The sequence below is a fragment of the Camelus dromedarius genome, chromosome 1, assembly GCF_036321535.1.
Source record: "Camelus dromedarius isolate mCamDro1 chromosome 1, mCamDro1.pat, whole genome shotgun sequence".
Taxonomy (NCBI): Eukaryota; Metazoa; Chordata; class Mammalia; order Artiodactyla; family Camelidae; genus Camelus; species Camelus dromedarius.
The window spans coordinates 43,756,893-43,773,263 of record NC_087436.1 but is presented as its reverse complement, the minus strand read 5'-3'; the positions used below and the strand labels follow the sequence as shown (position 1 = coordinate 43,773,263).

The 16,371-nt window shown below is 33.8% G+C and overlaps 1 protein-coding gene across 6 annotated transcripts in view; it reads right to left on the bottom strand.

Moving 5' to 3' along the window:
- The window catches only part of ZGRF1 (zinc finger GRF-type containing 1), a 58,673-nt gene extending 42,423 nt beyond the window's left edge, over positions 1-16,250 (bottom strand). For 3 of the 6 annotated variants that reach the window (XM_031467390.2, XM_031467386.2, XM_031467388.2), the window contains exons 1-7: positions 16,159-16,248; positions 12,888-12,977; positions 11,654-11,734; positions 8,584-8,643; positions 6,987-7,172; positions 4,470-6,684; positions 466-539 (exon numbers count right to left, since the gene is read on the bottom strand). In XM_031467390.2, coding sequence (XP_031323250.1) covers positions 466-539; positions 4,470-6,684; positions 6,987-7,172; positions 8,584-8,643; positions 11,654-11,734; positions 12,888-12,908 — 2,637 coding nt within the window. In that variant the 5' untranslated portion in view covers positions 12,909-12,977; positions 16,159-16,248. The other 3 variants (XM_031467403.2, XM_031467393.2, XM_031467387.2) reach the window with 3 other exon arrangements.
- Positions 16,251-16,371: the final 121 nt, after the last annotated feature.

Below are 16,371 nucleotides of genomic sequence, written 5' to 3'. Positions count from 1 at the left end.
AAAAAAAGGAAGAAAAAAGAAAAAAAATCAATGTGGACCAGGAAACTGAATCTATTTTCCAAGTTTTGAGAAGTTGCACAGTGCCCAACAAGTGCACAGATTCCATTACTGTGTTTATTCAAAAATAAAATGCTTATGGTAATCGTTTCACAATTTATGCATATATCAAATCATTATGTTGTACATCTTAAACTAATACAATGCTATATCACAATAAAACTGAAAAAAAAAAAAAACTTACCAAGTTACTAGGACATGATACTTAAGTTTCTAATTCTACTAATTAAATAAATGGAACTGTGAGATTTCTTTTGGCCAAGGAATGCAATAAAAAAAAATTACTGAAATACAGGGCAGGTCATGAACCAAGATAGCTTCAGACCCTCTGTATTTCTATAATCTCATCACAAACTACAGAACATTCTATATCAAAATAAAAAATGTATTGACAGAAAAAAAATGTACCTGTTGAGGATCCTGGTTCAGATAAGGAGACTTTGGTATAGCTTGTGACACTACTGTAGTCAATGGTTTCCTAGCTATAATGGACAAAATCCAATGATCTTATTTATCAAACATACAGCAGTGCTCTAAAAATTTTAACTTATTTCTAAAATGGAAAGAAACATGGAATATAACTTAAACTATTTTCTAAGTACAGTATGCCAAGGACTGGGAAAACAGCAGTGAACAAAACAAACAAGATCCCTTGAAGAGAGAGACACAGAAGATAAACAAATCCAGATTGTGATACAACAGGATTTCATAACACAGGGTGATACAACGGAAAGTAACTTTAGGATGATCCGGAGAGACCGCTCATAGGAAGTTAACATTTATGCTGAGACCTGAAGACATGAGAAAAACAGCTATATGAGGGGTAAAAGTGTTAGGTGTTCAGGAGAAAAGCAGAACAAGTCTAAAGACTGAGACAAAAAAGCTGGCAAGCCTGCAGAGTGGAAAGGACAAGGTGGCTAGACCACATACCACCTTATCAGGTATCCATTTAAAAGGAGAGTTTTTTTCTTAATAGAAATTCAATTCAATACTCTAATTTCTTCTAAAGTCACCAGTAAGACTATAATTTTAAAGTGGTTATTACTCTTTAAAAAACAGCTATATTTTTAGACATTTAGCTATATCTAAAAACATTTTTTCCAGTTGTTATTTTTAGTTTCATTATTTTCTTGTAAAAACCCAGAATAAATTAAATACAACAACAAAAAAAGTGGATTTTGGAACTTGAGGTTATTTAGAAAAAGGGCTTTAAAAAGGCACTGGATGAAAATTGTGTTTTCCTTTACTGCTTCCACTCAAGAATAAAATTCTAAATTAACATTTCTAAAATATATTTAATCATCTCACAAAAACTTCTACTTGAGAAAAATTTTTTTAAAACACTTTCACGTATCCTAAATGGTGGTAAAACTAATTTTCCTATAATTCTGTATTAAGCTCCATGAAGTTATTTGTTATATTCCAATAAAAAATTCCATTTTCTCAAACTGTCTCGAGAAAACCAATTTAATCATTTTTAGAGAAATATATCAGAAAATAGAGTCAATCCTCCTTATTCACAGATTCCGCCTACTTGCTAAAATTTACTTGTAACCCCCAAATCAATACTCAGTGTTTCTGAGGTCATTTGCAGACATGCAGAGCTACAAAAAAAATGAGTTGCTCGATGTGTGCATTCCCAGCTGAGGTAGAACAAGGCAACATTCTGCCTTCTAATTTCAGCTCTTACACTATAAACAAGTGTCCTTTTTATGGTCTATTTTGTACATTTTTCACATTTTGGGGCTTTTTGTTGGTGACTTTGCTATCTAAAATGTTCCCTAAGCATAGTGCTGCCTAGTGTTTCTAAGTGCAAGAAGGCTGTGATGTTTCCTGTGCAGAAAACATGTGATAAGTTTCATTTAGGCATGAGTTATAGTGTTGTTGGTCACGAGTTCAAAGTTAATCAACAATATAGAGGGAAGGGTATAGCTCAAGTGGTAGAGCGCATACTTAGCATGCATGAGGTCCTGGGTTCAACTCCCAGTAAATCCTCCAAATATAAATAAATACATAAACAAACAAGCAAACCTAATTACCTCCTTGTCATTAAAAAAAGAAGAAGAAGAAAACAATATATATTAAATAAGGTGTCTTTAAATGGAAACACATAAAACAAGGTTTGGCATTGATAATTGACAAAAATGTTCTAACCAGAGATTTGAAGGAAACTAACCCTGCATTTCTCCTAAAAGCAATGGCTCATTGTTCACTAATTCCGTTTGGTGACTTTATAGAACATAACCACCACAAATAATGAGAATCAACTGTAATCCCCTTTTCCAACTTAATGAGAAAAGAGTAAATTTCCCAAAACTAAATTCTATAATTTCTAAATCTTCATATTAGGAATTCATATCCTTATATGACATTTCATTACCACATCTACCCACATATATTTTTCAAAAGTTTCTTATTTTTAGCTTTTTAGAAAATAAACTAACAATCATCATCAAATCTAACTACATTTTAAAGAAACATTTTGCTAGGTATAATAATTTACTCCTATTTTTCCTCAGGGATTCCTTGAGATATTCAAATAAGAGTTCAGTTTTAACCTTTGAGTATCATAAAGTAACTTGTTCATTCAGATTCATATATACATCATATTTACTAAAATGTTCTATAATACTATCTTTCTTTAAAAAATGCTGTTGGCAACATACTATAAGCCAAGTCAAAATACCAATCAATGACATACTGAAAGAAAATATCTGCAACAGGTACTATAGAAAAAGGGTTGATATCTCTAACCTATAAAGAACCCTTACAAATCAAAGAGAACAAAAAGATCAACAACCATTAAAACACTGGACAAAAGGGTAGAGCAGACAGTTCACAAAAAAGAACCAATGATGCTGAAGCATATGAAAAGCTCAATTTCACTTGTAGTAATAGAAATACAAACTTAAAATACACTCTCATTTCTCACCTATTAGATTGGTAAAAATTCAAAAGCTTGGCAACACACTTGATTGGCAATGCTATAAAGAAACAGGCATTCTCGCATGTTACTGGTGAGAGTGAGAAATGGTATGATTCCTTCGAGGGAATTTTGAAGTATCTAACAAAGACATACATTTATCTAACAACCCTACTGCTAGGAATTTGCCCTGAAGACACACCTCCAACAACATGCAAAAAGCCCATATAGTTACATAAATACAGATATATAAGGTTACTTTTGTGACATTTGCAATAGCAAAATATTGGAGACTCGTTGCATAAATGATGGTTCATCGACACAATAAAATTATATGGCTAAAAACAAACAAAATGAAGGTAAGTCATATGAATTGATATGAAGTGATTTCCAGGATATATTAGGCAAAAAGAAGCACGGTGCTAAAGAATATATAGAATATGATAACTTACGTTGAATGAGGAGAAAGAATTTATATATGGAGCTGCTTATTTTTTAGAAAACCATCCCCTGCAAATCACAGGTATGATATATTGGTTGCCTACAGCAGGTTGGCAGTGATAGGATAAAAGACATAAGGAAGGAATCCGAGAAAAACAAATCGACAAGGATGGCAAAAAAGCCCTCATGGAATATAAACTAAACAACGAACTTAACTATGTTTATATAAAATGGTAACATAATCATACCAAGAGATAAAAGGTAACTCAGTAACTTTGGAACATAATAATCCAACTCTGTAGTCTCAGGGCATACTCTTAAAAACAAACCCCCTCCCCCTGCCAAAAAAAAAAAAAAAAAAAACCAAAGCAAAAAAAAAAAATTCCAAAAATGAAAAACAAAAACAAAACCCAAAACAAAGAAAAACAAAACTCCAAGGAAATTTGGTTTTTGCTACTAGTGATAATGGTTTAACAACCTGGAAACCATTTGGTGTGCACTGTAGAATTGAGGTAGTAAATACACTGATGTTGGGCCCCAGGGCTCTTTCCACTGTAAGACTAAAGAAACACAATTAATGGAATGAAGGAAAGAGGAACCCTGCGGTTAAGAATTGACATGAGAGATACCAGTATGAAATTATGATTTTTTTCTTAAAAAAGTTATCTCCTGGCACATGTACAAAAATGTATCATATCATGAATTATCACACACACACACACACAACCACATACATACATATATATATATATTCACTTATATGTGCCTATATACATACGCTCAACATATTTTGGAAGGATACCCTGGAGGCAGAGCGTGGCTAATTATGAGTAGACTAAAGAACTGTGGTAGGAAGGAGACTTACTTTTCACTACAGTATCCTCTATTAGAATTGGTTTTACCAAGTATATGTATTGCCTATTTAAATATTAAATACTATGTAATTCTTCAATGTAGCCTCCAGACCAAGTATCTATCTTCTTATCCTCTGAACTATAAAGAGAACAATCCGAAACAGACATGCCATTTTAACCTTCAGGATTGCTACCTGGCTCATATGTCTGCTGGGTTCCTTGTTGTTTAAAGGAGTTATTTTTCCTTTTCAGTATTTCCAAGCCTTCTAAAGCCGTACTGTGTTCAGACAATGATTTTAATAGGAAAATGTTATTTACTAATCCAGAAAGTTCTGAAGAATTTCTAGGATTATTCCCATATTGTTTGCCTTCTCCAACAGTTCCCACTTCAGTAGCATCCTGCTGTAAACCTCTACTCCTTCCCAAATCTTCAGATTCAGGAACATGTGCTTCTGTGTCTTTGGAAATAGGATGCTTTTTCCCCAGAGGATAAAACGAAGAATTGGAAACGTGACTATGTGATTTACCAAGTGCAATACATTCTTCAGAGTGATTCTGATTCGCATTTAATAGTCGGATACTGTTGTCACTGCTAGAGGTTAATGGTAAAACCTGTTCAGTATTTTTGTCTAAGTCACTTCCCACAAAAAAAGGCTGAGGCTGAGCCTTTTCTGAAAACAGGCTGTTTTCAGGATTCTGATTACTGGATATGTTTAAAAACTGAGGACTATGTAAATCTGTGTTTATACCTATAGATTTATTTGGGTGTGAAGCAAAATCATAGTTAACTCTGACTTTTTGGATAGATTCACTAGTGTCTTCATTATTACCTATGCATACATCATCAGTCCACTCGAAAGATGAGTCAAAATAGCTTAATGTGTCATTACACTCTTCTTTTATTTCTTTTCCAGTGTTTCCAGCTTTCCAAGGTCCCATGTCAAAGCCTACACAAGTTTTATCACAAAACTGTGATGGTAGAATCTCTTTCATAGGAAATGTCTCTGAAAGTTTGCCCCCAATAGGCACTGAGAGAGGCAAGTGTTCACTGTCAACTTTGTTACCGCTTACATTCTCACATCTTGAAATGCTGTCATGAACCAAAGTTTCCTTTACCCAACCCTCTGAATCCTGGGAGATTTTATTGCTTTCCTGTGACTCCTCCTCAGTGTCACTGGTTTCAAAATTGTTCAGATTAAAAGTTACCTCCACAAGTGGTTGTGCTACATTATTCACAGGTTCATGAATACTACTAAGGTTTTCATTATCAGTATTACTTTTAGAAAACGTATCAGTAATGTCATCAGAGATCCCAGAATTGTTACTAGATTCAATTTGTAGATGTTTATATGCCCTTTCTGGTGTTCCATGTATATTTATCTCCTGAGCCTTTTCTCTGAGAATTGATTCTTTTATATCCATCTGGTACTTGTGATTAACAGGCATTTTATTATTTTCTGGAACGTCAGATTCTAATAAGCCATCATTTTCTACATTGCTACAGGTAACTGGTAAATTGCAGCTTTCACAGAATGAAGGAGTTTCTAATTTTACTTCTTGATCCCAGGGTTGATCATTATCATCTACTGGCTTGTCTTCATTATACTTTTTTCCCTTTTCAGCACTTGTTTCAAAGAACTGTATCCTTTTTTGCACAAAAAGGTCTTTCGAATTTAAATTTATATTACCTCCCTGGGCCTCCGGGTTTTTTTCTGTATCATTCCCTTCTACTGAAGAAGAATGCATAGTTGAACTCTGTGAAGATAAATATATGGCCCACCGGCTTTTATTTCTCATGGCATTTTCTGATTGATAGTGGTGGTATAAACTTTCTGTGCTTTTCACCTCAGCATCCTCTTCCTGTTCAATTAAGCACTCTGACTTAGTAGGAATTTTTAAACTTCCTTGTGGTTTTATCTGAGGGAAATGTCTTGTAATCTCAGAATTTAGTTCCTTAGACGTACTAATTGGCTTGGACTTCAACAGAGCTAATATCTGGGCTTTGCTTCTAATGTTTTGTGAAACTCCTGAATAGTGAGATACCAAACTCTCTCTTTTCATGGGCTCGTTGGTCAGTAAAGAATCTGAATGCTTATTTACAGAACTGACAGGAGAACAAAGATAATTTTCTTCACATAGCATTTCTGGGTTAATCTCAAAGGATGGTGTAGAGACAACAGAAGAAAAAGGTATGCCATTTCTTTCTCTGTTCTTATAAGAGACAATGTTCCCATGGTCTGTTGTCATATTATTTATATCTTCCTTGCCAACAGTAGAAAACAAAGGAGGTGTACTGTAGAATGGAGAAAGAAAAATAGGGCCAGGTTTCTTAGCCTCAAGTAAAGCAGCTGATTCACCATTTTCTGAAATAACCATTTTCTTTGGCACTTGATGTGGTCCTTGAAAACCCTAAAAATATTAAACAGTTATTAGCTATTTCATAAACTACAAAGAAAATGTGAAAAGAACTAAATAAAAAAGTGTACGTTTCACAAGGTAAAGTAATAATTAAAATATAAAATTTACTAAGTTAAAATGCAAACACTCATCTGTATTAAGATTATTCTAATTAGGTTTTTCTTCCTTTCTAGCTAACCATATACTACAAAATACTGTTTTAATAACACAACACAGAACCTTCAAAATTCACTACTTCTTTAAACAATTTTGTAAACATACATTGATTTATTATTTTCAACAGAGAAACTTACAGTAAACTTCCTTTTCAAACCAGAAGGCTGACATCCAAGGGACTGGCCAGAAGATAAAAACCTCTTTGAATTTACCGCTGGTGCTTCTTTACTAACATCCTGTTTAATATCTATGCTTCCAGCAACTTTAACCTCTTCGACTGTGATTAAGTAACGATCACTTTCTAAATCATCTCCAGGTTTCACCTAAATTTTAAAGAATAAATGTCAGAATCATATACATCTAATTATCTGATTATCTATGTGTTCTAATAAGCTACTGGCACAAGCAAGGACATAATGGATATTCAATAAATAGTTGTTGAATGAATTTTATTACTATGCACTAGTTAACTATCAACAAGCACAAAAAAAGTAATACAACAACAAAAAAGTCACTAATTTGTTTATTCATCAATACACATTAGGGATGTATACGAGGACTTTTGTTATACATGGGGGATACAAAGACAAGCAAGAAAAATATGTCTCCTCTCAAGGACTTCATTTAGAATCCATAAAACTAAATGTAATTTTTAAAAATTAAAGCTATTAAATAATAAGTTATATATTTTTATAAATTAATGTGAATTGGATACATGCTCATAATTATCACTAAAGTATTATAAATTGTTACTTAAATAATCATATCCAAAAAAAGCATTTTTAATCACCTTAAAAAACAAAATATAGTACTTGCCACCTTCCTGACTGTAGCATAAAAATAAGATTATCAATCTAGTTTACAACACAAAATCTGTGTATTATCATAGATAAAATACTTAATCTTTACTCATGAATAATTTTAAACAAAATAATAACAGCAGTTGTTACCACTAAATAAGCATCAAATAAAATAGCATTTCTCATAGACCCTCTTTCAATAAGTATAAAAATTCCACAACCACTATTCATGTCATATAAAATTTTTAAATAGATTAAGTAACATGGCCAAAATCAACACAATGATAATAGAAATACGCATTTTAATACTTTTAGCATCACCGTACTAAACTGCTAGGCACTTAACATAAGCTATTTATAATTGTCAGACTAACCCAGTAAAGTCTGGCTAAAGTCTACATTTTACAGTGTGTAAGTTAAATACAGAAAGGTTAGGATAGGTAGGAAGTATGTGAAAGTGGGAAATGAAACCAGAACAAACAACTCTAATATTCTTATTCTTTATACCTTTAGTTCCCTTTAGTTCCGTTTCCTTCCTTTTCCAACAAAGGAAAATAGGCTATTTGAGAAAATATTTTAAATAGGATAATTTCACAAAATATATCCCACTGTAGTTCTCTCCTTATCAAAACCACATAATAGAGTTGGATACTTTCTGGGTTCAAATCCCAGCCCTACCACTATAACTCTGAACCTGGGCAAGTTACTTAACCTTTTGTACTACACTCCTAGTCTACAAAAATCACAGGGTTTATAAACATTAAATAAAACAAGATCTAAAAGCTTTTAGCAGAGTCTGGCTAATAATAAATGTTCAATACTTAATAGCTATAATTATTAGTATTAGTACCATTATTACTATACTACTTAACAATATTTATAAAGGAAATAAGATTTTTTAACAGTAACTTAAAAGATAGGTACATTAAAATACCTCAGGGCACTTAAGAAATATACTCTCCAAACACTGTCCTTTGTCATCATATAAAATTGCCTGTATTAAGACAAAACAAACGTTAAAAATGTTTTTAAAAAAAGAGACATCTTTTTTTCTTAAACATCTTCAAAAGCAAATCAGAAAGTGTTATACAAGTAAATCATGTAACGAAAGGATTACCCCCTTTGTTAACTTGGATTAGAAAGTGCATCTATCGCAAATGTTTACTAAATATCCATTCACTGTGTGCAAGAGAGCAAAAGCATACATACAAGAAATTCAAGAACTTAATCCCTACCAGGAGAATCTTGGGATGGGATTGTGGAGAAAACAGAACTGGAATGAGCTCAAAAACAAAAACAAAAAATCAATACATATGAAATAGTATGAAGAAAAAAGATCATCAGTAAAGAGATAACTGTACCAGCATGGTATGGAGGATCGAGGAGATACTTAGTGCTTGAAATAAGTCATCAGCACTGGGATATGACAATTGTTTAAGAAGTTTAATGAATAAAACTTGTTGAATGTGAGGGATATGGGAGAAAATAGAAGCTAAAGTGATTATCATTTTCTGGCTTTCTCCTTGGGTCTCTCTAGCCATTTTTCATAGTGGTTTCTCCACTAGTCCCTTAAATATTAGTTTCCATCACTTTGAAAAACTGTTGGCAGTTCTTTAAAAGATAAACAGAGTTCCCAAATGATCCAGCAATTCCACCCCTAGGTATACATACAGAGAAATGAAAACATGTCTTCCCAAAAACTTGCAAACAAATGTTCGCAGCAGCATTATTCATAATACCAAAAAGTAAAAACAACTCAAAAGTTAATCACCAATGGATAAACAAGATGTGATACATCCATACAATCGAATATTAGTTCAGCAATAAAAAGGGATGAAGTATTGATACATCCTTCAACATGGATGAACCTTGAAAACATGCTAAAAAAGTCATTCACTAAAGACCACTTATTCCATAACCCCATCCATATGAAAAGGCCAGAATATGCAAATGTGTAGAGATAATAAGTAGACTAAATGTTTCCTTAGGGCTGCGGGTTGGGTACTGAGTAGTGCCTTAATCAGATTTCTTACCAAGAATCACATTGGACAGTGAATGGATTAATTAACATCTGATAAGTGAAGAGCAGGATTCAGGCTAACGTCTATTTGACATTTAACTGCTCTTCTACATTGCTTCCAAATTATCTTAGTTGAATTTTCCCAGTACATAAGAGAAATATGTGTGTTGAATGATGACTTAATTAAAGATGAATAACCCTGACAGTCAGAATTTGAATACATAGAGAAAAGGCATTACTAGCAAGAGAAACAGTGTAAGCAATGGCTTGGATTTGGAAACAAAGGTGTTATTTAGGATATGAGATTATTGGCTTCTCTGGATCACACAAAACCTCTGGGACTAACTTGTATTTATTTTGTTTTCTTATAACCTACCAGTTGAGGTATATCAATAAATATATGCTAGAGTTGAAGATAAAATTGGATAATACCACTAGCATATGGTTAATACAGTGATTCTGTATTAGAAGACTTGCAGGACAGGCAGAATCTAATCATATATCTTATTAATATAACACAAAATCTATAAAATTTTAAAGACTTGGCCTTAACTGAATAGGAACAACATAAAAGAATACAGGATCACATTGGACAGTGAATGGATTAATTAGCTTAAAAGTATCTAGCTTGTTCAACTAAAGTTGATTAAATATTAAGCAAGGACTCAACTAGAAGTTAAACTAAACTAGGTTTATAAATTGAATAGGATTTATAAGTTGAACTTGAAAGCTTAAGGCAAAACTAGTTTTCTCCTTTTTTTTTCTATTTAGGCCTTCCACTGATTGGATGAAGCCCACCCACAGTGAGAGCAATCTGCTTTAGTCATTTATTTATTTTATCAAGGTATATTTTTGATATATATATAATTTCCAGGTGTACAACTCAATGATTTGATATTTGTATGCACTGCAAAATGATCATAAGTCTAGCTACCATCCATCACCATCCGTAGTTACAAAAATTCTTTTTCTTGTGATGAAGACTTTAAGATTTACTCTCTGCAATTTTCAAATATATAATACAGTATTATTAACTATAGTTGCTATATTGTACATTATAGCACCATGACTTGTTTATTTTGGAAGTGGAAGTTTGTACCTTTTGACCTCCTTCACCCATTTTTCCCACCACCCTGTTTTGATTTTTTTTTAAAAACCTATCAAGTGCTTACTATGTACCAGGCATATTGCTTTAAATGTATCAAGTAAAGAGAGAGATTGATTTGTCTTTTTACGGAAGCACGTATGCCTGAGTCCTGAGTAAAAATTTTAAGTATGGGAAGAGAATGAGCCCACAGAAAATACTTAGAAGTGGTCAGTAAATAACATCAAGAGAGTGTGTTGTCACAGAAATCTAATGAACAAGAGGTGTTATGAAAAATTGAGGAAAAAGGATGTTAAATAAGGTCATGAGAACTGGTAAGAGAACAATAAAATTTGGCAGTTGGAGATAATGGTGGGAAAAGAAACCCACAGAGAAGTAATAATTCTAGTAAATAATTCTCCCAAGGGTGACAGAATCATATGATAAAATAACAGATTCAAGGAAAATCCAAAAATAGAAGAGAATTCTATACATAATTTCAGAAACTGGCAGCTCTTCTAAAATGGTATGTCAATTCTATATGTACCATTTCACTGTGAGCATTACAGTATTAGAAATATATTTTAACAGGTTATTTTTTTCTGTATAGCTAAACTCTTACTATCTACAAAGAAAAAATGTGCCAAAATTCCTGACAAGCTTCTAAAGAAAGAAAATCTAATTCAAAAATAAAAAAAATCAATATATATGAAATAGTATTAACTGAAATTTTGTAATTCAAGTTAATCATTGTGATGTGGGAATCATTTGACAACTGTTTTCACAACATGTCAGTTTATGGACATATCTAAGATTTTATCATCCACAGAGTTTTTTTTAATATTCAGTCAAAAGGCAAGAACCCCTCTTGGGCTCTGCAGTCAACTGCTTTGCACTTACTTTGTTTCCTAAGTGAGTGATCTTTAGAATTCCGTCTTGCCACACTTTTGACTTCTTCATCTTTTGATGAGTATATAGTACCTTATTTCCAAAAATACAAAGGAAAGAAATGGTCTCCATTTATAGGTATTAAATGTTACATATTTTTATACTCTTCCTACATACAAAACATATTTAAGATCTCTTTTATCAAAATAAAAGCACAGATATCATAACAGTAACAACAAAACATCAATGGGGGAAAAAAAAAAACCAGGTAGTAAAAGGCAAGGGAGGGGGAAAAGAGAGGTAAAACCTAAGGAAGAAACTGAAAAGTTAACTGACAAACAAAATAATTTTGAGCTTCCTAGTCACTGGTGGGATGGGAAAAACTGTACAGTTCTCAAGGTCCAGGAGTCCAGAGACTCCTAGAGGTGTCCCCCTCAAGAGTTTTTTCAGAGTTCTGTGAATTCAAAACTATTTTCATGATGTCATTTGCCTTTTAATCTCAGTTCCTTGGTCATGCTTGGTGGAGGCTCCCATGGTTAAACACGTGCAATACTGCAAGATTCAATTTCAGATTAAATGCAGAAGCAGATTGGAGAATCTAGCTGTCTTCTATTAAGTCAAATGTTAAAGAGATTTGGCAAAAATGTACAGCAATGCTACTCTTTACAATATGCTTTTTTCTGTTGTTACTATTTTTGAACAATAAACTTTTCATTACAAAATATAATTTATGTTAAATGTAACGGGTTTACTATTTTTTAGTGAATTAATAAACATTTTTAAAACTTCCATTATAATTTCTAATATGAAAGACAGCAATAGATATAGCCCCATAATCAAAAATTCTTTGGGATCCTCAATAATTTTAATTTAAGAGTATGAAAGGGTCCTAAGATCAAACAGGGTAAGGACCACTAATCTACATAGAAGAGGCATGCCAGTTCTTCAAGAGAAAGAAGTCCCAAGCTTCCAAAGAATTTGTTCCAAAGGACTTTGTATAACCAAGATGAACAGCAGGCAAAATACAGGGTTGCCACATAGAATATAGGACAATATTTGAGACATACACAGTTATACTAAAAAATTACTCACTGTTTATCTGACATTCAAGTTTAACTGAGTGTGCTGCTTTTAAGTTTTGGGTTTGTTGTTTTGTTTTGTTTTGTTTTGCTAAATCTAGAAAAATATTTGTGAATTGTGGAAGGAAGAAAGAAAAAAGGAAACAGTGAAAACTGGTAAGACTTACAATAAATTCTTGGTGTTCCATTGTTCCTTCTGAAATTATATATAGTCAGATCCAGAAAATTATCAGTGGTTATTCAACTATTTATACCACCTAAAATCAAAAATGACAAAGAATATTCAATCCTAATGAAAAGATTAAATATCAAATACAATTTTTCCCCAAAAACTCTTGACCAGAGTGAGGAATCTAAGCGTTCCGAGACTATGTAACTATCAAGGTAAACACAGGTGTAATCAAATTATCTGTCACTGAGGACACAATAGAATAGTTGACACCACACTGTGGGAAAAGAATTTGTCAAGTAAAGAGAAAAGTACAATATATAAAATAATTAGCAGACTGCAAACCCTTTGTTCAGATGCCATAATATGTATCAGAAAATATGATTTCTCCCCTCTTCCCCCTTGCTTGGTTCCTTACAGAAAGAGCTTCAATTTTAAACATTTTTCTGAATTGCTTCAGTCACCACAAGATGGCCCACTTGCATTTCAAATTTTTCCTTTTACATCATGAAGTTAACACAACACAGTATCTAAGACCAATTATACATTATAATACCTCTCCAAGGAAAAACCTTTTCAATATCATTGCAGTGAGTACTGTAGTTATCTTACGCTATTGGATAAAATTGTTTTTGTAGGCAAATTTGGAAATCTAAAATCACTGACAGTGAATTGAAAAATGGAGATGCCAAAGAAAATTATTTTTTTTTTCCCCTAAACTACTGCCCTTGATCCCTGGGACAACAGCATTAGCATCAGCTGGGAACTAGTTAGAAATTCAAATTCTTGGGTCCCAACCCTGACCTACTAAATCAGAAAATCTGGGGTTGGGTCCCAGCAGCCTATGATTTAACAAGTCCTGCAAGTTATAGTGATACATGCTCAAGTTTGAAATCTGGGGTGGGTTGCAGGGGAGGTGTGCAAGGGTGTCAATAAAGCTATAATTTGTAATTCTGGGTTAAATTACTCCTTTATACATATAAAACATATAAAAAAGGCCACCTACATATTATTTGTAAATTACATATATTTAGTACTTACTGTGTGTAGACATTGTGTTAGGCTGAGATACTAAAATGAACAAAAATACTGTTCCTTGTCTCAAGGAATTTTCAGTAGAGTAGGGTGATAAACAGTAATTGCAATTAAATAAGGCAAGAGGGGCACCCAACATGGTCTAGGCCATCAAGCTAGGCTTCCTGAAAGCCATGTCTAAGCTGTTAATTGAAATAACCATTAATCAAGGAAAAATGCCAGGGAAGATAATTCCAGATAGGAATTAACATGTACAAAGGCCTGTGGAAAAGAGCAAGGCATAATTAAGGAACTCTAAGGAGTACAATCAAGTGTAAGATAGTGAGTTGTGAGAGATAAGACTGAAAACATGAGCAATAACAGGATTCAGAGGGACTTCTCTTTTATGCTAAGTCATTCGGACTTTCTATAAAGACAGTATGAAGCTAAGGCAGGATTTTAAGAATAAGATTATACAATCTGACATGGGTTTTACAGAGATTGCTCTGGCTGCTGAATGGAGAAAGGAGAGGGAAAGGGGGAGGCAAGTGAGATATGAATACTTGTCCCACGACAAAGTTCACAGGTAGGGACACTGCCTTTTAGAAATGTAACACCCATATCCTGTATCCCTCCCCTCCAGCCCACAGGATTGCTAGATGTCTAATGAACCCCAAGAAGATAACAGAGAGGTCCAGGAAAACATAGCACTCACTGCTGCTTTTACAGCAACTTGCTTCTGGCCACTGAATGGGTTAGATATTCTATATATGTAGATGAGACTACATGGTGTTAACACAGTGCTTGGCATGTGGCAATTATTAACATCAGATCTCTTTAATAACAGCTATTACTTCTTCAGTGCAATTATACACTAGACACTATTAAAATGCTTTCAATGTTCACACCTTATGGTATAGATACTATTTTTTATATTCAATTTACAAAAAAGGAAACTGAGGTGCATAATAGGTAAATTTGCCTGAGAGTATAGAGTAAATAAATGACAGATTCAGAATTCAAAACTAAGCAGTCTAAATTCTGTGCTTATATTCACAAAAACAACATTATGTGACTATTGAATACCTACTGTGTCAGGCAAAAATTGGAGTAGATCTTTTACATATATTTATCAGCTTCATAATCCTAAAAAGTAGTTATTACCATCACAATTTACAGATTAGGAATCCAGTATTTACTAATTTAGAATCACTTAGATGCTATTTAGGAACTGCAAAATAAATCCCATTGTTTTCCTAAGTCAGAAATATTACTTGTAGTATTTACAATTTAAAAGGAACTGAGAAGGTCCAAACTCTCATAACTGGTAAATTAGACTGCAACGTTAAACCTCAAAAGAAAAGGCTAACTGGATCTTAAAATATTTAGATGAGCCCTTATTCCCAAAGGAGAGTCAACACCCTTTCCTTAACCATTGAACAGAAAAAATGTTTTTAGCATCATATATTTAAGTGAGGTGCAAATATAAAAAGCTTTCTGAAAGTCTTAATCTACCCACATCTGTAAAAATTTATGTGTTGATCCACCGCTAACGAGTAAAAGCTTAATGTGCATATTAAGTCTTTGGCGTGGAGACCCCAGATGTTCTTTAATAATTACATACATTCAGAAATACATACGTATCTTCACACAAATACATACACATACATTATTGTGTTTTATACACTTGTGTATAAAATTCAATGTTATCACTAAAATATGAGCTATTATTCTGCTAAGTACTACGAGATGTTTTTGGTCCTCCTGTTTTGGAACAAGAAGGACCTTTCGAATCCCTAAATGGTTCACAGATTTAAAAGCTTAAGAGTCATGAACCCCAAAGCCTGTTAAGAAACCATCCAGTCCAACTAACTAACCAAAAGAAGCCCACATCTTATTTGCCTACATTCTAATTACCATGATTCTGTGTAACCAAATGACAATGGAGAATTGACTCTTTGTCAGTCCTAAAAACAAACAGCAAAACTATCTCTGGTTTTCACACGGGAATTGCAAAGCTGGGGAAGGCGGTGAAGACGAGACGCCAATAATTACAGGGAGTCGGAACAAGCTGTGACCGAATCGGGGTTCCACACAGCACCCTTACCGGTCCTCTTCTGAGGGAGCAAATTCCTTTGTCGCGTCACGCCAAATCGGCGACACCGCTTCTAGCCCAAACCCCTGGCCTATCCACCCTCACTCCCCGGAAACCCCGGGAAAAAGCTCACTTCACCCGTCTATTACGCAAAACTCACCCTCGAATTTCTCCCGCGAAGTCTGCGACGTCATCGAATCGCGACCACACCAGATCAAGACCCGACGTTTAGCCCGCCCGCCAAGGCCCCGGGCGGAACTGCCTTTTCTAAACCGCCAATCAAATTCCTCACTGGCTGCGAGCTTCCTGCGCGGCCGCGTTCTCCAATGCCCCGCCCTACACTCCGAGCCAGCCCACTCCCGTGACGTAAACG